Source organism: Trichomonas vaginalis, chromosome V (genome assembly GCF_026262505.1).
Source record: "Trichomonas vaginalis G3 chromosome V, whole genome shotgun sequence".
Lineage (NCBI taxonomy): Eukaryota > Parabasalia > Trichomonadida > Trichomonadidae > Trichomonas > Trichomonas vaginalis.
In genome coordinates this window covers 17059294-17084163 of record NC_067207.1, presented here as the reverse complement: position 1 = coordinate 17084163, position 24870 = coordinate 17059294, and the positions used below count along the sequence as shown (strand labels likewise).

General features: G+C 34.5%; 18 protein-coding genes and 5 pseudogenes across 23 annotated transcripts, besides 10 other annotated features; 9 read left to right on the top strand and 14 right to left on the bottom strand.

Annotated features, from left to right (window-relative positions):
• Positions 1 to 19195: part of a mobile genetic element that runs on past the window's edge.
• Positions 176 to 758, top strand: TVAGG3_0352030 (annotated as a pseudogene). The gene has a single exon. A coding segment is annotated over exon 1 (583 nt).
• TVAGG3_0352020 (uncharacterized protein) lies at positions 807 to 1659 on the top strand (the record flags this gene model as incomplete). Its single annotated transcript, XM_051231143.1, has 1 exon — positions 807 to 1659. A coding segment is annotated over one exon (853 nt), but the record flags the coding sequence as incomplete, so codon positions are not given.
• On the top strand, positions 2031 to 2945 carry TVAGG3_0352010 (DNA/RNA polymerases family; the record flags this gene model as incomplete). Its single annotated transcript, XM_051231142.1, has 1 exon — positions 2031 to 2945. A coding segment is annotated over one exon (915 nt), but the record flags the coding sequence as incomplete, so codon positions are not given.
• On the bottom strand, positions 2953 to 3207 carry TVAGG3_0352000 (uncharacterized protein; the record flags this gene model as incomplete). Its single annotated transcript, XM_051231141.1, has 1 exon — positions 2953 to 3207. One exon carries the CDS (start codon positions 3205 to 3207, stop codon positions 2953 to 2955), a length of 255 nt encoding a protein of 84 aa, XP_051100871.1.
• TVAGG3_0351990 (uncharacterized protein) lies at positions 3238 to 3501 on the top strand (the record flags this gene model as incomplete). The annotated part of the gene is made up of 1 exon (XM_051231140.1): positions 3238 to 3501. The coding sequence occupies one exon, from the start codon at positions 3238 to 3240 to the stop codon at positions 3499 to 3501; it is 264 nt and encodes an 87-aa protein (XP_051100870.1).
• On the bottom strand, positions 3551 to 4024 carry TVAGG3_0351980 (HNH endonuclease family; the record flags this gene model as incomplete). Its single annotated transcript, XM_051231139.1, has 1 exon — positions 3551 to 4024. The coding sequence occupies one exon, from the start codon at positions 4022 to 4024 to the stop codon at positions 3551 to 3553; it is 474 nt and encodes a 157-aa protein (XP_051100869.1).
• On the bottom strand, positions 4254 to 4838 carry TVAGG3_0351970 (uncharacterized protein; the record flags this gene model as incomplete). The annotated part of the gene is made up of 1 exon (XM_051231138.1): positions 4254 to 4838. The coding sequence occupies one exon, from the start codon at positions 4836 to 4838 to the stop codon at positions 4254 to 4256; it is 585 nt and encodes a 194-aa protein (XP_051100868.1).
• Positions 4861 to 5145, bottom strand: TVAGG3_0351960 (uncharacterized protein; the record flags this gene model as incomplete). The annotated part of the gene is made up of 1 exon (XM_051231137.1): positions 4861 to 5145. The coding sequence occupies one exon, from the start codon at positions 5143 to 5145 to the stop codon at positions 4861 to 4863; it is 285 nt and encodes a 94-aa protein (XP_051100867.1).
• TVAGG3_0351950 (uncharacterized protein) lies at positions 5786 to 5890 on the top strand (the record flags this gene model as incomplete). The annotated part of the gene is made up of 1 exon (XM_001295360.1): positions 5786 to 5890. The coding sequence occupies one exon, from the start codon at positions 5786 to 5788 to the stop codon at positions 5888 to 5890; it is 105 nt and encodes a 34-aa protein (XP_001295361.1).
• Positions 5954 to 6364, top strand: TVAGG3_0351940 (uncharacterized protein; the record flags this gene model as incomplete). The annotated part of the gene is made up of 1 exon (XM_051231136.1): positions 5954 to 6364. The coding sequence occupies one exon, from the start codon at positions 5954 to 5956 to the stop codon at positions 6362 to 6364; it is 411 nt and encodes a 136-aa protein (XP_051100866.1).
• Positions 6394 to 6594, bottom strand: TVAGG3_0351930 (uncharacterized protein; the record flags this gene model as incomplete). The annotated part of the gene is made up of 1 exon (XM_051231135.1): positions 6394 to 6594. The coding sequence occupies one exon, from the start codon at positions 6592 to 6594 to the stop codon at positions 6394 to 6396; it is 201 nt and encodes a 66-aa protein (XP_051100865.1).
• Positions 7548 to 7754: a mobile genetic element.
• Positions 8365 to 9006, bottom strand: TVAGG3_0351910 (protein of unknown function, DUF4106 family; the record flags this gene model as incomplete). The annotated part of the gene is made up of 1 exon (XM_001295604.1): positions 8365 to 9006. The coding sequence occupies one exon, from the start codon at positions 9004 to 9006 to the stop codon at positions 8365 to 8367; it is 642 nt and encodes a 213-aa protein (XP_001295605.1).
• TVAGG3_0351900 lies at positions 9043 to 9492 on the top strand (annotated as a pseudogene). The gene has a single exon. A coding segment is annotated over exon 1 (450 nt).
• TVAGG3_0351890 (protein of unknown function, DUF4108 family) lies at positions 9509 to 9736 on the bottom strand (the record flags this gene model as incomplete). Its single annotated transcript, XM_051231134.1, has 1 exon — positions 9509 to 9736. The coding sequence occupies one exon, from the start codon at positions 9734 to 9736 to the stop codon at positions 9509 to 9511; it is 228 nt and encodes a 75-aa protein (XP_051100864.1).
• Positions 11450 to 11487: a mobile genetic element.
• Positions 11450 to 11487: a terminal%2Cinverted (terminal inverted repeat of Banshee-A3 transposon ID:TVAGG3_0351880).
• Positions 12063 to 12099: a mobile genetic element.
• Positions 12063 to 12099: a terminal%2Cinverted (terminal inverted repeat of Banshee-A3 transposon ID:TVAGG3_0351870).
• Positions 12554 to 12594: a mobile genetic element.
• Positions 12554 to 12594: a terminal%2Cinverted (terminal inverted repeat of ISTv3 transposon ID:TVAGG3_0351860).
• Positions 13245 to 13286: a mobile genetic element.
• Positions 13245 to 13286: a terminal%2Cinverted (terminal inverted repeat of ISTv3 transposon ID:TVAGG3_0351850).
• Positions 13543 to 14639, bottom strand: TVAGG3_0351840 (annotated as a pseudogene). Its single transcript has one exon. A coding segment is annotated over exon 1 (1097 nt).
• Positions 15609 to 16139, bottom strand: TVAGG3_0351830 (protein of unknown function, DUF4106 family; the record flags this gene model as incomplete). The annotated part of the gene is made up of 1 exon (XM_051231133.1): positions 15609 to 16139. One exon carries the CDS (start codon positions 16137 to 16139, stop codon positions 15609 to 15611), a length of 531 nt encoding a protein of 176 aa, XP_051100863.1.
• On the bottom strand, positions 17266 to 18119 carry TVAGG3_0351820 (protein of unknown function, DUF4106 family; the record flags this gene model as incomplete). The annotated part of the gene is made up of 1 exon (XM_051231132.1): positions 17266 to 18119. A coding segment is annotated over one exon (854 nt), but the record flags the coding sequence as incomplete, so codon positions are not given.
• Positions 18152 to 18418, bottom strand: TVAGG3_0351810 (protein of unknown function, DUF4106 family; the record flags this gene model as incomplete). Its single annotated transcript, XM_051231131.1, has 1 exon — positions 18152 to 18418. One exon carries the CDS (start codon positions 18416 to 18418, stop codon positions 18152 to 18154), a length of 267 nt encoding a protein of 88 aa, XP_051100861.1.
• A 143-nt stretch (positions 19196 to 19338) lies between the features above and the next one.
• Positions 19339 to 19659, bottom strand: TVAGG3_0351790 (protein of unknown function, DUF4106 family; the record flags this gene model as incomplete). Its single annotated transcript, XM_051231130.1, has 1 exon — positions 19339 to 19659. A coding segment is annotated over one exon (321 nt), but the record flags the coding sequence as incomplete, so codon positions are not given.
• Positions 19660 to 20508: 849 nt separating this feature from the next.
• On the bottom strand, positions 20509 to 20753 carry TVAGG3_0351780 (protein of unknown function, DUF4106 family; the record flags this gene model as incomplete). The annotated part of the gene is made up of 1 exon (XM_051231129.1): positions 20509 to 20753. A coding segment is annotated over one exon (245 nt), but the record flags the coding sequence as incomplete, so codon positions are not given.
• A 132-nt stretch (positions 20754 to 20885) lies between these two features.
• Positions 20886 to 21599, bottom strand: TVAGG3_0351770 (protein of unknown function, DUF4106 family; the record flags this gene model as incomplete). The annotated part of the gene is made up of 1 exon (XM_051231128.1): positions 20886 to 21599. A coding segment is annotated over one exon (714 nt), but the record flags the coding sequence as incomplete, so codon positions are not given.
• Positions 21600 to 22070: 471 nt separating this feature from the next.
• On the top strand, positions 22071 to 23301 carry TVAGG3_0351760 (annotated as a pseudogene). The gene has a single exon. A coding segment is annotated over exon 1 (1231 nt).
• Positions 23302 to 23891: 590 nt separating this feature from the next.
• Positions 23892 to 24865, top strand: TVAGG3_0351750 (annotated as a pseudogene). Its single transcript has one exon. A coding segment is annotated over exon 1 (974 nt).
• The last annotated feature ends 5 nt before the right edge of the window (positions 24866 to 24870 follow it).

The following is a 24870-nucleotide window of genomic DNA, read 5'->3' as shown; positions in this document are numbered from 1 at the left end:
TTTTACTGAGATGAAATGAACAATGCAGCTTTAAACAGAATAACTCATGGAAGACCACCTTTTACACCACGTGTTTGTAAAGTTCTTCCTATACCTCAGGAAGTTTTAGACCGACTTAAAAAACCTAAACAACCAGTTGAAAACAAACCAAACTAAAATTTTTTACTGAGATGAAATGACCGAAGAAGTTGAAACCGTAGATTTGACACCACAAACAAAAAGTTCAGAACCATTGTCAAAACCTGTCAAAGAACTTACAGATGAAGAGAAAAATTCAATAATAGAAAGTGCCAGGTCTGGAAATACAAACCCTAACTATAAAGTCACTTTTCATAGAAATGGAACGGCTAGTATCTCAAAAAAGAAACAGACTCTCACAAATAAAATATTGAAGTCTGAAGGAGCTTTCGAGACAACAGATGGAAAAGTTTACTTCACTGACCAACAGTTCATTATAGAACATCTCATTGACTTAGAGTCGAAATATTCTAAACTTTACAACAAACACAAAAAGTTGAAAGGAAAACAAAAACAAATGGCATATGATATTTATGAAGATGTTGACGACACAACTGTTCCTGCAAGTGAAGTAAAGTCAGAGGAACCGAAAAGTGACAAAAACCGATAGAAGAAAAAAACCAAAAACTGAAGATAAACCAAAACCAAAGTTTAGTTTCCAAACTAAACCAAGTCAACCTTCATTAGCTGGTATGGGTTGGCGTCAAAGACTTATGGCAGCAGGCGGTTATGTAAAGTAAAGAAAAAAAAAACATTTTTTTATTTTTATAAAAATGCCCCCATATAGAATGGATAGAAAGTCTGCTAGAATAAAAGCAGAGTTACAAAGATATGGTTGGAGAGTTTCGAAGAATTTTAAATATAGGAAGGGAAGACCCATAAAAGTCTATGACAAATTGTCTGGTCTTCGCTACGAAATGGATTTGGAAACAGCACGTGCCAATTATCCAAACAGACTAGAGAGGTTAGAAGAAGAACGTCTTATGGACATGCCTTTCGATGTTAGTGAACCTCAAGTTGAAGGACACGACGGCTTTGCCAGATTCTACTGGAAACATGACGAACAATTGCATCCTTTGAGAAGGAAAAAAGGAAAAGGTGAAGACGCACATGCTCCCATGGAAAGAACAAGATATGCATATGAAAAGTATCGTGAAGTTAGAAGTCAAATTACATCTGGTCGAACCTTTACAGTAAACTTTGACGAAGGAAAGAACAAAGAAGGCTTCATGGGTGTACTTGCTGCAATTCAAGACGGAAATAAGAAAGGACACAATCTCAGATTGACCATAACAGATTTGGATGGTCACATTTACTATGCACATGGCAATGAACAAACAGCCGCAAAACTTCTTGACGCTTTCAAGACTACAAAGAGAGAACAAATGGTTGACTCCGACTCAGACATTTTGAATGCAATTGAAGGAATTGCAAGTGTCAAGTTCGAATGGTACCAACCTAACCCTCAAGCAGTCAGACAACATGCTGGATACTTCCCGTTCATAAATAAGTCTGACATTGACTTGACAAGGTATGGAATTTACAATTCAATTGAAACAATTGTCAACGAACCTTGCATTCTTACATGTCTCAGGAACTCTGGTCTTGTTACAGATGAGAAGATGAGGTATCTTGAGTCATGTGTGAAGACAAGGTACATTCTCAGAGGTCAATTGGCAAAAATTGCACCGTTGGCAAATGTCAATATCCGAGTCAACATACCTACAGCTAAAGGTTCTTCACATGACGACTATGTTGTTGACAAAGACTTACCATGGTTGAAGATTGTAATTGTCCACAACCACTTCATGTTGAACGAAAGTCTTACAAACCCATTCTTTGGTAAAAGTAAGTGCAACATTGTCAGAGCTGTAAACATTCTTTTCGAGAAAGGTTTGTTGGAACCAATTCCAGATGACAAGCTGACAGAAACTTTTGTACCAAAAGACGAAACAAGCTTTTCATTGTTAGCAAGACCAAAAGTTGTTCCAGACAAAGTTCTAGTACAAAAGAAGTACACAGTTCCACAAGGAGTTGGATTGTTCGGATACCAACCTGAACCAGAAGAACTTCCAATGAGGTTGCAAGAACTTCAAGATGCTATAAACAAACTTCCATTGAGACATCCAATTGACGTCAAATTGTATTGGAGAGCATCTGAGTTAGGTCAGAAGGTTTTATATGAAACAGGTTGCTTCGACGATGTTTATGAGATAACAGGAGAAGTTTCTCAGAAGATAAGAGACTCACTTGAATTTCCACAAACTGGACCAATTGGTTGCGACAAGTTCGACTCAGATGAAAAGATATACTATGTCGACCTTAACGCTGCATACATGAGGTTTGTCCAATATATTCCGACTGGAATTCCAAACGAAGATGGTGAGTTCCCGGGAAGGAATTATACAGTTGGAAAAGTCATACAACAACTGTATGATATTAGGAAAGCTTCAAACCCCAAACTTGCAATGACACTCAAATTGCTTATGAATTCGACATGGGGATATTCCATTAAGAAACCTCAAGAGATGAAGAGTAAACATTATGAGAAGGTCGACAACTTTGTTGAAAGGTTTTCTCCTTTTGTTTTGAAGTACGAATTCACTCAAGGTCAAAGTGGCTTAGTAACCACATTAAAACCTATTGTCGAACATTGGTCTTACCCTCAGTTCGCAAAAGCAGTCCTTGACAACTACAATGAGTTCTTCTCGGAAGTCAAATCGAAAGTCAAGGTTTACTATGAGAACATTGACGCACTCATGACAAACGAAGAAGGATACAACAAACTCATTGAAATGGGAATGGTCGGTGAAAAGATGGGTCAATTCAAATTGGACAAAATTTTCACCGAAGTTCATGTCCTCTCCAAGCGTAAGTACTGGGGTGTTAAAGAAGATGGTGAAATAGTTAAACATTGCATGAAGTAAAAAATTTTTATTCGAATTTGAATTTAAATGTGGGAATTCTTGGGAACGGGAAAGGCTTATTTACTTGAGGAACAGGTAAAGGTGGTGGAGGTGGTGGCAACCAGTCCATTTTATATTCCTTCCTAGCTAATTTCCGTTTAATTTCATGGTCGCCCTCGGAGTCTTTGAATCGGACAGGTCGAGTTACACCATTCTTGGTCTCAAACTCATATATAACCTGTTTGTTTGTATTTTCGTCGACTATGGCACGAGACACAAACATTGACCAAACGGACAAAAAGTGTCATTTCGGATGGTCAAGCAGCCAATCGCATTCGAGCACTTCGAAGAAGCCTTACGTTCCAAGGGAGAGGATGTCTGGTGCAAGGCAGAGGTCATGAGACTCTACGAGCAGTACATCCTCAATGCCTGGGAGGACAAATCGTCCTTGAATTGGCAATTCTACCAACTCCTCTGGGACGACCTCCTACGCAACTGGGATAACGAAAACGCCCAATTCAAAGGTCGGGAGCTAATTTTCCAAATTACCATTAATTGTGCCTACTTATCCAACTAAAAACTTAAATTTACTTGGGGTTTCCCCCTAAAATAAAATTTTTTTACTCTTAGAACCACTCGAGGTTCTCCTTACGGTTGTTGAGCTTGTCACCGTCAATGTGTCTGACCTTCGTCTTCTTACCTGGATTTGGAACCCATTGAATTGCGACAAGCTTGCCCATGGAGATTGAACCGCGATTCCGAAGGTTAAGGTTCAAGTGTCCCAAGTTGTTGAGGACTGGGGTAAGAACCTTGCCTGTCTCCTTGTTGCGGATTTGGTATGGGTAGGGTTGGGAAATTTCGTAACCGTCATCGGCAACAAGGGTTGCCCATGTAGCGGCTTCAGGAACTTCTTCTTCTTCCTCTTCTTCTTCGTGTTTCTTTTCTTCCTCTTCTTCCTCGACAATTCCTTCTTCAATTTGGTACTCACGAAGTACGGTGTTGCATGTTCTGTCCTTTCCGAGTACCTTCCAGATGGCGTCTATCTCTTCGAAGAAACGGTAGATGAGTCTGGCAAGGTTTCTGCGAAATCGTTCAGGCATTTCTCATTGGAAGCTTGGTTCATGAGGACATCGGCTTTGAGATTGGTCATCTCTGTCATAAGACTACTTTGGAGAGTCTTAATGGTGTTTGTCAGATGAGCTTTCAATTGGGCAATTTGAATTTGAATTGGGCGCTTGTCTGGCAACCTTGAAAGGACATCTTCCATTGAGTTTGGCTTCGGTGCTTGTTCGGGCATCGAAAAAATGAAGTGGTTTGAGAATGACGGTTTTACTTCAAAAAGCTGGTTATGACAGTTAAGTCATACAACAAGTTTAAAATAATATCTTGCTCTTCTTCTGAACGTTTGTTGTCTCTTCCGATAAAAGTTTCGAACATGAGAACCAAAAAACGTTTTTTGAGATTGCGGAAGAGTTCAGGCAAACGTTCATATTCTGGATATGTTGGGAGCAGTTCAAAACATCTGAGCTGACTTTCGGACAAAATTGGGACAATGTCAGAAAATTCATCTTTGGTCGGACTGCTTGAAGGTAAGTCCCTTACATGTAAGTAGCTCTGGTAAAGTCTTCTCATTTCTGCTAACTTCTGGAGTATAGCTTCGTAATTTAAGAGTTTTAATTTTAATTGTCTTATTCCTCTCTTGACATCTAAACGGTAAGTATCCATGAGGTCAAGAGTAGCTTTGGTAGCTTTAAGTGGAGCTATCTGTTCCTTGACTTCTGCAATTTTGGTTGCAATTGTGGTTTGAGCTCCTTCAAGTTCGCCGTCTATGTCGTTCTCAACACCTTCAACCATAGCTTGAAACTCTTCATCGGTCCATTGAGATTGGTGTGGGACGAATTTAACTTGCTTCATTCAAAAAATGAAAAAAATGTTTTTACTCAAAGCGTGCCATGTATATGGCTATAAGAAACTTACCAGAAGGCTTCTTCTTCACATGAGTCTTTGGCAACTTGAGTGTTGGTGTTGGAGTTGGGTCTGGAATTTCAATTCTCTCTCGAGCGCAACAACAGATGTCAGAATAACATTCCCCACTGTCTTTCTTGCCACCATAAATTGTGTATTGACCGAACTTGCATTTGCAGGAAAACCGGTCAATACAAGGTTCACAGTTGAAATAGTTGTACACAAACCTGTTGAGTACGAGTGTGAGTAAAAACATAAAAAAGTGAAGTTAAAATGAGATGTTTACTGAATTGGTTGGATGTCGCCTTCACAGGTTATGTAGAACGGCTGACCAGAGAAGTGAAGGAGACCCTTGAGAATTTGGTTCATTCTTGGGAAAGGGTTCTCTCTGTTTGGAAGTAGTATCCAAGGACGCTTGGCAAAGAACTTTCTAATGGCTTCCTTCTTTGCTTGCTTTATGTCGTCGAAGGCTGTCCCGTCTGGTATTTGAATTGGAATTCCAGTCGAAGTCTCGAGATTCAAGGCAGCCCTTCCCGTTATCCAACCGTTAACAAGCTTGCCTTTTACATTCTGCCTGAGGAAGTCTTTAACAAGCTCGTTAATTTCAATTAGGTAAATTGCCTCGTCGGTAGGTTCGACCTCGACCATTGCTACTGTCAGTAAAAGTACTGCTACTGTCAGAAAAAGTACTGCTACTGTCAGAAAAAGTACTGCTACTGTCAGTAAAAGTACTGCTAGGAGCAGAAAAAAGGAAAATTTGAGAGGGTTTTCGACGATAAAGTACTGCTACTGTCAGTAAAAGTACTACTACTGTCAGAAAAAGTACTGCTACTGTCAGTAAAAGTACTGCTAGTAGCAGGGATTTTTATCGTTGTGGTCCGACAGGACACAAACGAATGTCCGACGTCCCACCAACCGAGTCCATTCCCAAACCAGAGGAACCTAAAGAACCACAACAGTCTCCTCAGCAACCTCAGTTCCAGCAAGTACCTCCGAATTAGTACCAATTTCCACCTCAAGGTTACTACCCACCACAAGGCTTCCCGAACTACCCTCCTCAACCTATGCCTTACTTCCCCAACCCTTGGTTGTTCCAGCAAGCTCCACCCCAGCAATTCCAATCTCAATCCCAATCGAAGAGAGCCCAAGAGTTCGAAGAAGGTCTGAACCGTTTACGCAAAGATTATGCCACAGCCCCGATGGAAGACGACAGGCTTTCAGTCTCTTCCCTAAGGTCGACCAATTCGACTCGTACCACAGATTCGGTTCGTGACCGTGAAGACTACCTCAAGCAGTCTGAGAGACTCTTCATCCTACAACCATTTACAGTTGGAGCTCTCAAGAACATGCGCAATTACGAAGGTCAGACACCAGCTGGAGACCGCAAAACAGACGTGCTTACAAGAGCAGTCCAACTGGTCAAGACAAAGACTGAGATAGTCGACTTCATTCTTGCAGCTTGCCCATACAAGTAAAAAAAATAAACAATTACGAGTTAAACTTTTTATTCTTTCTTTTCTGAGTTGTTTAGAGCTGGTTTCTCTTGTAGGAACCTTTCGTACTCTTCCATGGTCATGTAATTGCGAATTTGGTACGCAATTCCAGGTTCGTTGTTTTTGAACCTTACGTATGTAACGCTTCCATCCTCCTCAGGGAAGTAAGCTGCTAACATCTGACCAAGTTTTCTCGGTGACTCGGAGCTCATAAAAATGTCACTTTTTAAACGTTAAGTTTTTAGTCTTAATTTACCCTTTGTTTGTCAAGGTAGTATTGGAGCGCAATTTCTCCAAATTCTCTGTGTCGGAGTTCTTCAGCATTTTCCAAGGTGTACCTGGGGAACTCAAAGAAGTTGTCAAGAAGATACTGCCATGCTGCTCTTCTGAGTTCGTCGGTATTTTGGAAGTGTTGCACCTTCGAGTCTTCGGACATTAAAAAAATGTCACTTTTTCTATTAAACCGTTTTGGCATTTCTCATGAGTGAGTATAGTTCTGCCGAACCATTGGAAGAGAAGAAGTACCCTTGCTGGCAAAAGACAAAAATAGTTGCCTTAGTTGTCATTGCAATTGTACTCGTAATTGAATTCATTGTACTTCTCTTCACGTACATAAAACTCAGCAATGGTATTTGCTTTAAGAAGTTACCATCTTACTAAGACTAAACACTTACATTTTTCAAGCTTGACTTTTTACAATTTGAACTTTGTTTGCGTAGATATGAATTCTGAAAGAAGTATGAGGGTCTTGTATGACTTTGTACTTCTCCCAGAGTTCATGTCTGTCAAACTTACCTGCCATGGACTCTTTCATAAGTTCCATGAAATCGTCTTCGGACAATCCAGGGAAAAGTATTATGTCAGTAAGTATTCTTTTAACATCCTTACTTAAACTCTTTGCTGTCTGTACACATATTACGACTGAGATGTTAAAGTGCCTAAGTTTCTTAAGAATTCGACACATATCTTGTTCTCTATTCTTTAACTGTTTCGTACCGAAATGGCTAACAAAAAAGTGACAGAAAACCTTAAATTACGCGGCAATTTTAATTTAAAAAATAAACATTAATTTTTGTGATTGATATTATGCATTTTATTTATATTATATAAGATTTAAATTTAGGGGAAAAATTGGAAAAAAATAAGATTGGAAGTCTTTAGGTAAGAATGAAAGGGCAAGAGATATATAGTGTACCTATATACCTCTTGCCCTTTCATTCTAAGTAGAAATGGGAGAAACTTTGTCCGCATCATAAGTTATGCGGACAAAGTTTCTCCGATTTCTAATGGGAATTGCAGGCTATGAGGCACTGATTATATATCAGTGCCTCATAGCCTACAATTCCCCTTATTAGACTTCCAAACTTTGAGTTAATGTCAAGACATTAACTCAAAGTTTGGAAAACTTCTCGTAAGAATCAATCGTCAAAAACCTCGATTGCAGTTATATTCATTGTGTTAAATTTGATTTATTTTGAAATTTTTATAAATTAAATTTTATATAACATAAAGCGTTATGAATTAGTATTTCCATATGAATTTTATCTCGAAAATAGTAATTCTGTACAGTTATATTTCGGTTAATTTTGGAAATTTCTAGGAATACTTTAAGATAGTATGATTATATATAACTCTGCCTTCATGATTTATTTTAGCTTTCGCGCAAATATCAGTTAACTTAACTCCATTATTTGATTTTGTGATGGCTTCACAAAGCCAATCAATATCAATCTCTTCTGGAGAATGTCTTCTCATCTAGAATATTTTCAATACTTTACATACAAACATTTTTATTTCTAAAAAACTTTTTAATTTTTTCTAGGATATATGAATGAAAATAGTTAGAACAAGATTTTGAAGCTCAAAACATTAAAAATTATTAAAGATTTGTATAATATGATTAAAAATGGGAAATAATATGAGGCAATATAAAGGAATATGAATATTAAATAAATATATCTAAATAGAAAGAATCAGAAAAATCAAATTATTGGCGCCAAAAATATCACCTTTTTGGTGAGCCATTTCGGTATGAGATATTCTCTATTCTTTAACAAAGGATGAGAGGCGAAATCATCTAAAATAAGAAGACACCTATGAGGGTACGTTTTCCAATCGTAAGATTGCAATTTCTTCGAAATGTATTCTATCTCTTTCTGTTTGTTTCTGAAGTGTTTCTTCTCTAATATTCTCTGCATTTCCTCATTTGGGTCTTTAAACTTCGAATTTATATACTCATTTATAGCATTATACTTCAAAACTCTTCTTTGGTACTTCTTTATCCAATCTAACAACTCAGAGTCTTTTATACATACTAACTTAGACTTCTTTATAATATCTTTGAACGAATTGACGGTTTGGTCAAATTGACCAGAAGTACTACAAATGACTACTAACTCATAGAATGGGTTCTTCTCATCTAGTTCTTGTTGTTGTGCAGCCATTTTAAGATAAGTGAAAGTCTTACCCGACCCAGGTGGTGCAATTAGACCTGTTATACCATTCTGAGCAAATAAGAACTTTTCATGTATAGGTTTTATCTGAGCATTTTCTAACTTCACCTTGTTCTTGTTTAAAACATTCTCAAATTTCTTGTTAATGTCAGCAAACTTTTTTTCTAACATATTTTTAGAAAAATTAAAATTTTTATCTTTTAGAAAATGTCTAGCGATTTCGCTATCTATATTCGAGACAAACTTTTTGACAGCAAAACATCTGTCGACCATAAAATCTTACATAGTGTAAACAAGAAAGGTGAATTTGTTCTAAAGTTCTGTTTCTGAGAATATGACAAGAACCATAAAACATTACAAAGAGCAGTCTTAAAATTTGTCAATGACAGACTTGTTGAAAGAGATGACGCCGATTGGAAAGATGAAGTCCAACAAAAGTTCTTAGAATGCAAAGAAGACACATGCGCTGTTCTTGAAGATGAAATAGAAAACAGAATAGATGAGCTATTAAAGGACACAGAACTTTTACATAAATATGGTTCGGAGAAATTTGACATAACTCCACCAGAAAAGAAGAAGAGAGAAAAGAAAGAGAAAAAAGTAGAAGAGAAGAAAGAACCTGAACCAGTTCCAGATAAGGGGAGATATGACATGTAAAAATAAAATTTTATTTTTAGAACATTTCTGGGTCAATGTCAATGTTCTCTTCCTCTTTAGGAGTAAACACTGGCTTAGACTCTAAAATCTTTTTACCCAATTTACCTTGAACTTCTACAACTTTAGACTCATAATATTCATAGTCGTCTGTCTTCTTTGGTTCATAAGGTATAACAAGTTTGTATGCTTTGCCTTCTTTAAGGTTTGAGAACCTTCTGTCAAAACTTTCTTTGACTGTTAACAAACCTTCTATGTCTAAGTCTTCAAATTTCGCACCATTTTTAGTCACAATAGCAAACTTAACTGGTTCGATGTTCCTAGGGTTGTTAAAAATATCAAAAATTAGCGTTTTGAAGACACCATGGTGTCTTATAATTTTCCCTTCCTTATTGGCGTGTAGAAATAAATGCGCCAATAGATTGAAGAAGAAGAATTGTTTTTCTCTTAATGAACTTTAATCCTTTTGATATAAGAATATTAAAAACATTAATATAATTTCGATTTCGGAAATTCAATTTCCAAATTTTTTGTCGATTTCGGAAATAACAGGATCCCGCATCCAACACGCAACAACAAAACACAAAACACACTTTTTGGTTCTTTCATCGTTTTAATCGTAATTTATGTAATACATGATTTGGAGAAATTTTACAAAAATAGAACCTATATTATATTCTTTTCAAAGATTCTTGCAAATCATCAAAAATAATTGTATTTTAAAAAACGATCAAATTATCCTTTCATTATTTTAAACTTAAATTAGTTTTTATGATTGACTAAAGCAATCATATTTATTCATCATTAAATAAACAAAAAAATAATATTTGAGAGTTATTTCAAAAAAAAAAGGCATTGAATTTATTAATTTGTCTCAATTTCAGTATTATAAATTTTTATAATTTCAATATTTTGAAATACACTTTTTAATATTTCAATATTTATGATATTTCAATGTTTTAAGTGGTCTCAAATTGAGCTTCTCAAATATAAGTTGGCCTATTCAAATAATAAAATTAAATAATATTTAAAATAATAAATAAAAGTAAGGGTTTCGTTTTGCTAAAATTGTCACTTTTATAGCATATTTGTTTTTGGATGTTTTGCGAAACCAAAAAAAAACTATGATATACAATGTGTGTGTAAAGAAAATACTTTATTTACTAGTTAAAAAATCATTTGGTATTGATCAAGTTATTTTTTCTGGATAAGATATTATATGGATAATTGAATAGAAAATACAATTATATAATCTTGTACCTGGTTTAATTAAGCTAATTGTCATCAGAAACTTGTAATTTTTATGAATTTCAGATTTTCTTTTCATTACTGCTTTTCTTAATAGGTCAAGTTCTTATTTACGTTATAAAGTATGATATTTACAAATATCAAGTTATCATGTTTTTTGAGAAATTATGAGAAACAAACAAAAATGAAAAAGATAGGAATAGCAATGAATAGTGATGTGGGTATAGAAAATGTAAGAGATATGAATGCAAAGCAATCAGTATTTAGGACATTGACCATAGATTTCGAAAAAAAAATGCTGCATATTGAGCGAAAACTATGATTATATTATAAGGCTGTCATTTAAAGCATAATGAAACTATTCCCTTTTCATTTTAATCGAATAAGATAGTAAAGATTTTTGAATTAGCTAGAAACTGATGAGATGTTTTCACAAATCAGATTTTTAATCTCTATAATGCATAATTCACTCAATATCTCAATTTTGATATTGCGAGATATTTTTGCTATCGGTTTCGCAATTTTGACACAATAGCAAGAGGGTTCTATAAGCATTATTATCAACGTAGAATCTGAATATCATATCAGAAAATGTCGCAAATCTGACATTTACCCGACCAAATAGCAAAAATAATTGAATACTTTTCGCAAAAACTTTAAAAATCGATAAAAATATGAAATATAGATATTAAAGAGACTTTTAATATAATATTGTTGTAAACAGAAATTCATCAAAAGTGACACCTCAGAAAAGCTAAAATATTGAATTTTTGGAACTTTTGATAGAGCACGTTTTTAAATATTAATTAAAGTAAATGTATATTTTGTAAAGATTCTTTTTAATAAAAAAATAAAATTTTGAAGAAGAACACAAAATCTTCTGAAAAATAATATCACATAAACTCATATTATTTCTAATATATAACTATTTTATATAAAAATCAAATTCAATGATCTTAAAAGCGAAGGATAAACCTCAAATTTACGAATATAATGAGTGGGAATATAATGGTTATCTATCATAAAACCATATGAAATATCAATTTTTGCTTTACGCCTATTCCCACTCATTATATTCGTAAATTTTGAGGTTTATCCTTCGCTTTTAAGATCATTGAATTTGATTTTTATATAAAATAGTTATATATTAGAAAATAATATGAGTTTATGTGATATTATTTTTCAGAAGATTTCATTCTATATTCCTATGAAAAGTACTCTCAAAACTAACTTTTTCCTAATTATAATTAAATCTAGAATATTGTATTATGCTTAGTATTATTTCATTTTTCTCATTCAATTTAGAATTTACAAATGTCAAAAAATTGAGAGCTGTCACTTTTGATGAATTTCTGTTTATTACAATATTCATAAAGATTTTCCAAAAATATGATACCGCAAAATTAAAAAAGTGACGTCTTGAGTGGAGTCAAAGGTCGAAATTGCTAGCTAAATGTTTTTTTAGCGAAATTGCGTATTGTACGTTTTTTTCGCAAAACGAAACCCTTAATAAAAGTGATTGAGGTCATAGCAAAACGGCTGTTTCAGTCATTAATTCTTAAAAATAAAAAGGGTAAAAACTAAATACAATGGGTAAAATTCAATAGTGTCTGTGCTATCGTTCAATTTGAAGGTGTCTTTTGAAACCGCAAGACACATTGAATTTTTGAATAGTGTATTATGGTTTGACAGACACCAATGAAAAAAATAAAATGATATTTATTTTAAATATATAAGATCCTTATATAAAATATAAATATTTTATCGTTTTATTTTCTTGTTTTAGAAATGTTTTTTATTGAAAAATCAATAAAACTGTTACATATTAAGTTCTGTCAAAATGTAAGCTATTGAATTTTTTGAGAGAGAAATAATCGTCGAGGAAGTAAAAAGTGACGCTTTAGGAAATATTATTAGAAATATGATAATAAATATATTTGGAAAAATATGTTTTTTTCAAAAATTGAAATGTTCATAGAATATTTTGAAATATGTAGGGAATTGAATTCGGTAATATATAATAAACAGGATTTTTAAATTTCAAGGAAAAATAGCTTTTTTGAATACTTTTGAGAACTCTTCTCAAAGATCATGATTCAAATATATTAAGGAGCCAAAATATTAGAGATGAGTTCACAATCAAAATTTTCTCACTTTTCTTCCAAATTGACATCCTTACTCACCACTTTCAAGTTTTTCATACATATATCTTACTCATTCATTTGGAATACGAGGTCTCGAGTTTTCGTTCATTTTTTTTACTTTACAAAACTGTTTATTTTTCAGAATTTTTAAATTTGAAAAAATCCATTCTATATCTGATAAATAATATATTATTTTTCAATCAAAATATTTTGATTATCATCTCAAAAGTGTTCTCAAAACCTAGTTTTTCTTATTTTGGATAATCTTAATATTTATATTATTATAAACTAATTGACCACCATATGTTTTTGTATACTTTTACAAAAAAATTGATAGATTTGTGATACTTCCTCCGACGATAGAATTGAATAGCTTACATTTTGACAGAACTTAATATGGAACAAAACTAACTCCAAAATAAAATTTTTGATTTAAAGACACTATGATGACACCAGGCAAATCTTCCAAGACACCTATCGTCGGGAATCTAACAACCCTAGATGTTCCAAACTTTGCTGAATGAAGACTTTTCAAAATGGTAGAAGTAAACATTCAAATATGTGAATGGGTCTAGTTCTTCTTTAAGTCCTGACATGTACTTGTTTACTGAGATGAATTTCGTCATCTTTTCTATCGGATAAAAAAATATTTTTTTAAAATTTACTCAGAAAAAATTTTCTTTGTATATACACCATTCTGAACATCTAAAAGACTTTTGACATTTGCCAAGAATGTACGTTTAGAAGCTGCCATATAACCATATTCTTGACAATATTGTTTATATTCATCATATAAAGACTTTTCATCTAATGACACAAAGTCAGTTTCATCTATGAACAGTTCATATACACTCTTGTTTGCTTCTAACAATGTTTGTCTCTCTTCGGTATGTGGAATTTGTCTTGGATTGAACTTAGAAATATCTAATGTCATGAAATATGAGAACAAGTGGTTGTAAAAGTCAGATGTCAAAGTTTCTGCTAAGTCGTCAAAATATTCTGTATCTTGCATATGAGAATCTGACGTTCTGACAACTACATATCTTCTGTCAGAACTTTCTAACTTCATCGGAACAGCATTGTTTGAAACCATAATGAAGTTTGCAACATTTTTACAAACTCTTTGGTCTTTATACTTTCTTTCAACAACTCCAACTTTATCTGTTATAAGACTCTTCAAAGCATCTGAGTTCAAAACTTTTGTTGTATCTATACTTTGAAGTTCATTGCAAACTATAAGTTTCATATTCTCTATTGAGGAGTTAAACTTGCCACAGATGTTTTCTAAGTTTGTCATATTCGGATTCGAATAACCTTCTAACAGTTTGCACAAAATATCTGTAAAGAAAGTATTCTTACCAGTTCCTTGTTTTCCAATTATAATGAGAGCAGTTTCATTTTTAGCACTTGGATGTTGTAAGATGTTTGCAAACCAACATAAGATATACTCATAAACCTTTTCGTTTCCATTGCATATAATTTCTTTGACATGGTCTAACCAAGCTTCTATAATACTGTGTTTCCATTCTACTTGTTCATATTTATATCCAGTGAAGATAGAATAGAAGTTTGGAGAAGGTGTATAGAACTTTATACTCGAACTGAAAAATCTTCTAACTTTGACAATAAGATATCCCAAGCATCTAACATCTTCATTCCAACTTGTACGACTTTTATTTTCTTAAGTTTCTGTCTACATTCTTGTTCAGACACTATTGTTGCTCTTGGTTTGTTAAAGACAACATCCCATTCTTTCATGACATAACATTCTGGGCAGAGTCAACATAAATGACTAAACGTTTCAAATTCTCGACTGCTTTGTTATAGTCTCGAAATGGACACATATTTCTGAATGCTTGGAAGTCATAAAAATCTGAAACATCTATTCTGTACATTTTTATAAAAATAAAAAAATATATTTTTTATTCTTGACTTTGTTATGTTCCATTTGTTGCATTTGTTGTTCTTGAGCTATTTGTTGTTGAAGTTGTTCTTGTAATACAATACTTTCAACCAATTGCATCTTCCAATTCGAAACTTTCTGCCGTCATTGACAAATACATAGGACATAAAAGTTTTACAGGAACAAAGTTTGCGTCAACTAATTCAACGTTATACTTGCCAAAGTGTTTGAGTTCACTAAGGTTGAAAATTCTGCATTCGAATGAACAATAGGCAAACCAGCAGAGAAAGTATTGTTTATACGCATAAGTATCTTTTGGTCATAATAGTTTCTGTCGACATTCGAATAACACTTTGAACCTAAGTTTGAAACAATATATAAGATTGGTGTGCTTAATGTCAATGGAATAGACATTCCTTGTATGACACCTTTTCCTGTTATAGGAAACTGTTGGTAGTAAAAACCAGAAATAAGTTTTGTATTATAGCTCATATCGTTTATAGTAAACTCAGTCGGACATTCCAAACATAATGAAACCTGCTCTAGTTGCAGCACATGTTACACCCGTACTTAAAGTATTAAATAAGTCAACAAAACCTGTTGGTGGTATATCTGAGTAAGTATCTTCAAAGGAGTATTTTTTACCATTCACAACAATAAAGTCTTCTGGTGTCAAAAGAGCAAAACAGGCTTTAGTCGTCATTGTGTTTAAGGTTAGTTTACAATATCGTTCTTGAGGACTTTGTAAGTTTGTTGTTATAGAATTATATGACTCAGGGTTTTTAGTCGTAATAGTATAAACCATTATGTCTTCTGCCATTTACTTAGCAATAAACTTTAATGAAATGTTGGTCGTCAAATATTTTTATAACGTCTGGGAAACTATATTTTAAGTTCAACGTTTCACCTCCTTTCATAACGTATATCTTGTCAATGGCATTATATGAAACACCACAGCAACTAATGTCGGGTTCTATTTCTTTGATGTTTATATCGTCTGCCTCTGTCAAAAGTTTCAATAGTTCTTTCAAAACTTCATGAGGTGCAATGACATATGAGTTCACTTTTACAGGGTTGTGTTCGACCAAGTTTAACATTATACTTAAAGCTTGACAAATCTTCTCCTGAGTTTGAAGTTTGTCTTTCAGTTGTTGGTAGTCGTTTCGAATATCTGCAACAGAACTTAAGTCTCTGCTAACTTCAGGATATGTTGGTTCTTTTACAGGAACAATTGTTATACCATCTTCGTCTTCGTATGGTTTCCCCACTTCAACATCTCTGTCTTTGACATTGACAACAACACTTTGACTGTTTGTTTGAGTTGGTGAATTTATCTTCACATCTGCCACCGCCATTAAACCTTTTGAAACACTTACGCTTCTATTTTTCGGAAATGGCATTTTACTTAGAATAAAAAGATGGACGTATTCGGATATCTATTGAATTGAAGCAGAACAAAGTTTATACTCACAAACAATACAAATACAGTGACAGAATAGTTCTTTACACAAACAATGGAAAATGTTATAGAATAGCAGTCTTTGCTGAACCTAAATATTTCATAAAGCAAAGAAAGTTGGTATAACTGAAATGGTGAAAGTTCTTGAAGCAGAACAAAATATAACTTCAAAACTTACAGATATTACTAAAGGAAAGTTTATAATACAATATTATGTCAAAACTGGCGTACTGTCAATATTTGACGGAGAGAAGTCAGTTCAAGAACAACTTACTGACCTGCTGCCAAATCTGCTCGATGGAAGCTGTCGTTATGCAATCTGAGGAGCCCCAGCAGGTTTCATCGAACGAATCTTCAAAAGAGCATCTTCCGTGAAAAGTGCTATTGGTTTTGTAAACTTCTTTGCTCTCAATTCATCTGGACCGTCTCTGTCACCAGTATATTGTATTTGAACTGTACCAACAGTTGAAATACCACCCATAAAGTCTTCTGAGTCAGCAAATGGAATGCCAAGCCAAAAGTTTGAACGGTCTCCATTTGTATATTGAGTTTTTTGACCTCCTGTATGAGTCCATACTTTCACATATGCATAATAGAACTTTGCATTTCAGGGTTAATGGTTGTTGTGAAGTTGTTTGTTAAAGTTCATAGCATCTAATGTCAAGTTGTATGACCTCATATCTCTCAACTGTAGAATATTCTCTCTTGGATAATATTTGCCATCTATGTTTATATGATATTTAATACCAGGGTTGTAGAAACAAGAATAGTCATTTATAGTTCGTCTGAACAGTACAAACATAGTATCTGCATGTTTCATTGCAGTTGTTAAAGCAATATCTGTTCTTGCACCTTCGGCTCCTGGATTTTGGTTTCCAACTTCACCTGCAAGTCTTTGACAGATATTTGGTGTATAGGGAACATAAGTGAAACTGCAATATATTTGGCAGCTAAAGCATTTGAAAATATCTGGGTCCAACATATAGACTGCAAGTCTGCTTTCTATTCTCTTGCATTCAATTTTTTCGCATGTGAACTTAACTGGGTCCCAAGCATCTCCAGCAGCATTGAAATAATAGTTTACTTCAGTGTTGAGGTTTGAGAAACCAAAGTCTAAGTCAACTTTGTCTTTGCAAAAGTCACAGAACTTGGCTCCACCAGTTCCAGCTACAGTAATGCTGAATGGGTCTTGTGTTGGTGCAATGACTAAGTTATTTTTGCTTGGAGTAAGTTCGATAGAAATTTTTCCTGCCCAGTTTGGCAAGTATCTTAAAAACCTGAAGATGAGGAAAGATGACAAAGGAACTCTAAGTTTCAGTTTTACTTTGGTTACTGCTGCTGCAGTTTGTCCAGAAAGGTTAACATAAACTCCTGGAACGTTAGGGTCAAGTCTTCTTATTTTCTCAATGGTGGCATACTGGTCTGTTTGTTCTCTGGCTTGTGGTTGTACTGAGTTTCTCAAAGCGAACCATTCATAGTTTGCCCATGTTACTGTTTGAACTAAGTCAGAGTTAGAATATATCTTATATCCCATGAAAACTTCTGGAGCATATTGGTATCCGACATAGAAAATTCCATTGCAACCTTTCTTGTCAGACAACTTGGCAGAAGGTTTTATTTCAATGTCTTGTTCCACGTATAAGAATGAGTTGTCAATAGAAATAATATGAAACCTGTCGCAAGCAATATCTACTGTTGTTGAAGAACCTTCTCCAAACTCACCTACGTTTCCATAAGAAACAGCAGTTGTATATTCGTAAGTTCCAGGAACTATTTCTAACCTTCTAATGGCATTGTCGCATTCGTTATACCATTCGGAAACATTTCCGTTCATGGCATCCAAAACTGTTGGCGTTATATTCTGAGCGGCGTACATTTCATATGGGTAAAAATATAGAATAGTTGGATTTATATATCATAATAGAACCCACTCGGACCAAGCTTTACTTTCTTCCTGACTGAGTTTTTAACTCTTCTTTTTCCTTCATTGCCACTACTTTCACTAGATGAAGTTACTTCTTCACTACTTTCACTTTGTTCTACTCTTCTCTTCTTCTTTGGTGTCGCTTTTGGTAACTTGCCCTCTGCTTCAAGTTGTTGCATCTTTGCCTCATGTTCACCTAGTATGTTGTAAATTTCCCATGTCCTTTTTGCCTTTGGGCTCTGGTCGCCCATCTCAGGTAACCTATATCCTAGAAAGATTTTGTCATAGTTTGTATTTGAGTCTTCGCTTATTGTTTGCATGACTCTTTCCTGAGTTTCCTGTTCAAGCTCTTCAAACAGAGCTTGTCCATATGGAATAAGCTCGTTTCCAAATATATGTTTTTGTAGCCATTCTGGTTTTCTTTCCATGTTACCAATAATATCTTTTGTGAATGGGAAAGCTTTTACCAATGTTTCAGTCTTGCGTCATTTATTTCTGTAGTTGGTTTTATTTTGTCAAGGAACATGTTTTCAATACTAACATTTCATTTGGTACTGTCCATTTGAGTTTTCTTAAATATTCATCCCTTCTCAGTTCATTGTCTGCAAAGTAAGTTTTTATGACATTTTGCAAACTTTCGTTTGCAAGGTCATGTACAATAGGTTCTCTTCCTTCTCTCTCCCTAACTTTCTTTCTAAACTCTTCACCAAATATACCATCTCTATGGTTCTGTGTAGTTCTTTGAGATAAATGTTCTAGAACGTCAGGTGTTATATTTCCTTCAGCCATGTTCATTTCATACTGGTCCAAAATATCTGCATGTTTCATATCTTTCAATGGCATTAAAGCCGCGCTGAAAATACCAGCTATATCTGGTTCACCATTCACTTCCATTGCGTCTACAACTTCTTGGAATTGAGGTTGTAAGTTTATGAACCACCTATCCGGATTAGCTTTATGACCCCATTTCATTGTAGTTCCATAGTCTGCAGAACAAAAGTAGGTTTGTTTCCATATTGGTTAGGTTCTGAATGAACTTTAAACAATGTTTCATTTCTATATGTTTTGTTGAAATTTAACCTTTTATTTTCACCGAGTTCAGCCAAAGATTGAACGTTATATGGTCGTAAGTAAAAAGGATTATTGTATTTGCGTACATTTCTTTCAGTACTTCCATTCTATGCTGAATATTTTCATCTGATGTTGGAGTCTTTTGTATGTCGGCGAACATTTTTCGATATTCTTCTACTATGTCGGCCGAATTTTTCTTAGACTCTTGGAAAGATTCCATATTCTCCGCATACACTTGTTGAGGGTCAAGATTTTTCGGCTGTTCCAAATCTTCATCTAGTTCTGTGAAGTTAGTTTCCAAAGGAGGGACTTGTTCGTTTCCTTCAGGCTCTTCTAGCTGTTGTTGCTGAACTATTTCTTCCATGTCTGGTTGTATCTGAACTTCTTCCTGTTGAGTTTCTTGTACCTCATCTGGTGGCATTTCATATATTCCGAGACCGTTTTTAACAAGTTCCCTATCTAAGTCATCCGGACTCATAAACCTTTCTTCTTTCGTTCCGTCTCTATTTTTACGCGTTTCATGAAGAGAGTTGAATTATCATTTAGCTCTGACACCAAATATCTCGGAGTAGATTCATTCATGTCATTTGGATGATATGCTATTAAATCATATCCCTTAGCGAGCTTGTATTTTCCAGGTTTGAGATTATATCCCATTTGATGCTGAACCATAAAGCTAAATAGGTTCGGGTCAGTATTTCCTTCCTTGAACTTTCTAATAGCTTCTTTATATCTGTCACTAAAGTCAAGAGTATCTGGGTAACCATAATCTTCCTTAAGCATTTTTAAGAATTCTTGGTTTCCTTTTTCTCTACTTCTTTTATGTCCTTGCTCTGTTTGTGGTTGTTGTTGTGCAGGGTTTTGAACTGTTGGTTGCTGTGCTGGTTGTGGAGGTGGTTGTTGTGCTGGATTTTGAACTGTTGGTTGCTGTGCAGGGTTTTGAACTGTTGGTTGCTGTGCTGGATTTTGAACTGTTGGTTTTGGTTGTTGTTGTGGTGCTGGATTTTGAACTGTTGGTTGTTGTGTTGGATTTTGAACTGTTGGTTTTGGTTGTTGTTGTGGTGCTGGATTTTGAACTGTTAGTTGTTGTGTTGGTTTTGGTGCATGCCTATGTCTGTGTCCATGTGACGATGTAAATGTTTTAGGTAGTCCTGGTGCAGGTGCTTCTCTTGGAGGGTTTGGTGGTATATAAGTTCCACCAGCTGGCACATATGTTCCATCTGCAGCATAATGTCCTACCTGACTTTTCGTTTTTAAGAAAGCATTTACTAGGTCTGTTTTGGTCTGTTGTAACTCTTTTTCTTGACTTTCCACAACAGTTGCTCTAACGGCGTCATAGGCACTTTGAACTGCCTGTCTCGTTGCTGCATCTGTTATTTTCGTCATATTTTGTGCTACTTCTCTTAACTCTTTGTCGAAACCTTCAGACTTCAGTTTCTTTCCAGATGAGAAGTCGTTCACTAGTTTCACCTTACTATGAAGAGCTTCGAAGGCATTCTTAAAGTCAGCATTCATTTAAGCTTCATTTGAACTGTCTTCATCCGCTTGTATTTTTGTCCTTATTGACCCTATAAGTTGGGCTGCTTTAGCGTTGGCTTGGGCATCTAACCAGTCATTATTAGTTTTTATATATTCTGCGCTTTTCATTGCCTTTTGCATGGCTGCGTCGTTATTTTTACTTTCTTGTGCTAAGTTTTCATACTGTACGGTTTGGTTTTGCAACTGTAAAAGTTTTTCTGCCTTTACATTTGCTTCAACTTCTTTTTTATACTCATCGCTATCCATATGTGTCTTCATGGCTTTTTGTTTTATCTCTTCATCTTTCAGTACTTTATATTGAGTAGTATGGTTTTTCAAATTTATAACATCTTGTTCCATTTTTGCTACTTCTGCTGCTTTTTCTGACACTTTTTTCGCATATTCCTCTGTACTTAGTTCTTTCAGTTGTTCTTCTTTCTTCTTTTTCTCTACGTTTAACTCATTGAGTTTCTTTGTGTGTCTGTCATATTCTAGTTTCTTTTCGTTTTCACTTATTTGTTTCTGTATGTCTATGTTTGACTTTTTGACATCTGTTATTTGATTTTTGAGTGAACTCAAATTCATTTGACTTTGAGGGTTATAAGCTGTTCCGTCTGCAGCTCCACCATAGCCTGCCATTTTCGCTAAAAGTGCTGCTCTTAAACCTCCACTCTGTGCACCAATAACTCGGTTTAAAAGCATAGGGTTGCTTGACATTTGTTGCAACATAGTGGGGTCATTCATCATTTGTTGTTGCAACTGTTGTTGTGGTGTCAGTTTTACTATTGGATGTTTCAATGCTCCCTTCCTCTTACGCATATTCTTACGTAGCTTACGTGGCATTTTAAGTGAAGTTAAAAAACGGTTTTTGACAGATGTTGATATGACACTTTTTGTTCAGCACAAAAAACTACTCGGTCAAAGTGTTGTCAGTTTTGTAAAATAACCGTCCTATCTCATTCTATAATGGGAAAAAGGCTTCTCAAAGTATACTTCCTTGGAACGCCTGTAACTTTTCCTGTAGCGACGATAGACCCTTACTTGTCCGGACAAAGTTATACTATTTTGAGTGCTCGACAAAAAAGTCAACGGCGACGACTCTCAAAAACCGTTGTGTAAAAAGTTTTACCGTTGGACAAAAAAGTATATATAGAAAACAAAAAACGTTTATAGTTCATTCAATATTTGAGATAAACCGTTTTTCCCACGGTAACTATTAAATAAAATAAAAAAATAGAGGGGGTCTCCGTTGACGAAAACGGTTTATCTCAAACTTTTCTATGAGTGGTCCGAAAAAACAGTTCATTTTTCATAATGGAAGGAAGAAAAAATGTCGCAAACAATTCGTCGACTACCTCTGCAGTTAAAGTTCCTACAACTTATGTCTCACCATTCTCAAAACCCTTACGACCTCCTATAATACCAAAGCAACTTCCTCATACAATTGCAAACAAATTGTTGGACAATATGCATTTGCACAAAGAAACAGCTCAGCCAACAGGTCAGGCAACAACAACTATCGGAACAGAAGCATTTTCAGAAGAAGTTCATACCAATCAGACTCCAATCGAACATACAGAAACACAACCACCCGAAAATACAGAAACACATCCAATCGAACATACAGAAACACATTCTGCAATGACCACTAGGTCGCAAACACGATATCTCGCCTTTAGCAAACAATTTAAGTCTCAAATTCAAGACACACAAGATAGCGACACTCCTCTTTCAGAGAAAGTTCGTAGAAAATACGCAAAGAAAAGGTTAGAATTGTTAGATAAGTTAAATGAACAGTGGGGTTCAGAAGACAATCGAGATTATAACGAGATGTTTCAAGCTGTCATGGATGCCATTCAGCCTCTTGAAAACGAAATCAAAGACCCTGGCGTACTTGTTGACATGTTTGCTTCATATTTACCCGTTACTGCCAATCTCATAGCGTTGCAAGCTATTGACCAGTTCATTCACTTGTTTCCAAAGAACTTGCAGAAGCATTTACAAGAAGTTAAAATTGCTGAATTTGTCCGTTTATATCCAAATTCATACAATTATTTGGAAGAATTGAATGAACATGGTGAAAGGTCATTCTATTTATATTTCTACACAAAAGACAACCAGTCAAAACGACTATACTGCATTGAACCTATGCCTCAATTCTTAGACAATTTCCACGTTATAACAACTGTTGCTTTAGATATTCCTGCCAGAGTTCCATATGGAGGAACAGTAACTATCTCAAGCTTTCCCAAGGGCTATAAAGGAAAGCCTCTCACACATTGCAAAATTCACACACAGCAGTTGCCAATTTGTTCAAGATGTCGAGTTCCATTTCCTCAACAATACGACTTTCATCATAGAGACTCCTCAAGAAGGTATATACAAAGTTTTCATCGCAGGATTTGTTGCTCCCAATGGCGAAGAAGAAGTCGAAGAAATCCTCACCTCAGAGAGCGAAGAAGAAGAAGTCGAAGAAATCCTCACCTCAGAGAGTGAAGAAGAAGAAAATTTCCAAGACATTCAAGATTCAGAATATACCGAATAAAAAAAAACAATTTAAGACTAAAAATTTAATTTTATTATAATATTTTTATTTTTTTCATCTGGTCTTTGTATCATTCCTCCTCTAGTTTCTCCGGGGCTAGAGGGCGCAACGCGCCTGGAAGCCCCACTCACCTACCTAATATAACGGGTGATGATATGGGTTATTATTATCCATATTATAAAAATGAAATTTTGAAATATCATGATAAAATAATTTCTAAAATTAAAGACAAAATTAAAAATAATGAATATACAAAGGGAAAAACTAAATCACAACTTAAACAGTTGAAAGATTTCAAAAATAAAGTATTAACAGAAGAAGATATTGATGAATTATATAAATTATATAATCCTGAGCCGCAAAAACCAAAGGAACAAAAACAAAAGGTGCAAAACGCCCAGGTCCTTCAGACCATAAATGAAGCACAAGCTTTAATTTATGATTCATTAGTTAAATCATATTCAGCCGACTTTTAAATGAAGATCAACTTTTGGAATTCATCCTTCAACATAAACTCGAAGCGGGAAAGTATATCAAACCTTTATATACAGCATATTTTAAAACAAATGAATAGAATACATCCAGAATTAATGAAAGGAGAATGAAATCCAAAACTTCATCATCCAAAATCAAAGCAGATAAAATTAAACCACTTGCAACACCAAAACCTCCAACGGTAGTACCTCCTCCTTCAGTTAATCCTTCATCATTCACTTTATTATATCCATTTCAAACATTAAAGAAGCAAAAGATTTTAAAAAGGATTTCAAGATATTAAATAAACCAATTGACCCGAAAATTCAACCGTTAAAGGAAAAATTTAGTCGCCCTTCATTTGCTCCATATCCATATTCATACGAAATCGATCATCTGGAATATTCAAAAGGAAACGTTACTTATTTATTTGCCATTAACATTAACACTAGATATTTATATTGCATTCCAGTGAAAGGGAAAAACAGAACAGGAAACAAGAAGAGCTATTCAATACTTACTAGATCATGAAAGAGTAGATAATATCAGGGGCGATGGTGATAAAGGATTTCAGGCAGCTATGGCTCATTATTTCCCACAAATTAATTTTTTCTTTTCATCCTCTCCATATACGTTTCATAATAAAATAGTTGATGCGGTAATGAGAACTCTTAGAGTTGCGTTAGGGGTTAACGGTCAGATATACTGGGATGGAAATCATGACTCCATCATACAGCAGTTAGTATATTATTACAATAATACATGGCATAGAATTATAAACATGAAACCAGTGGAAATGAAAAATGATATTTCAAAAGAATGGGAATATATTAGAAAGCAAATGAAAGGTTAAATGATGTTAAACGTGAAAAATTAATTCGGGGCTCATGAATTTTAAACAAGGGGATAAAGTTTTGATTCATCTCGATTATGGAAAAACTGATAAATCAATGACAAAAAGAAACGAAGATTTGACACAATAGCTGAATTTGTTAGATATATTAACGGCAATGCATTAGTTGAAGTTGACAATAAATTAATAGAAAATCCGATTTATTTTATTACTCCATTATATTTAAATAATATTTAATTTTT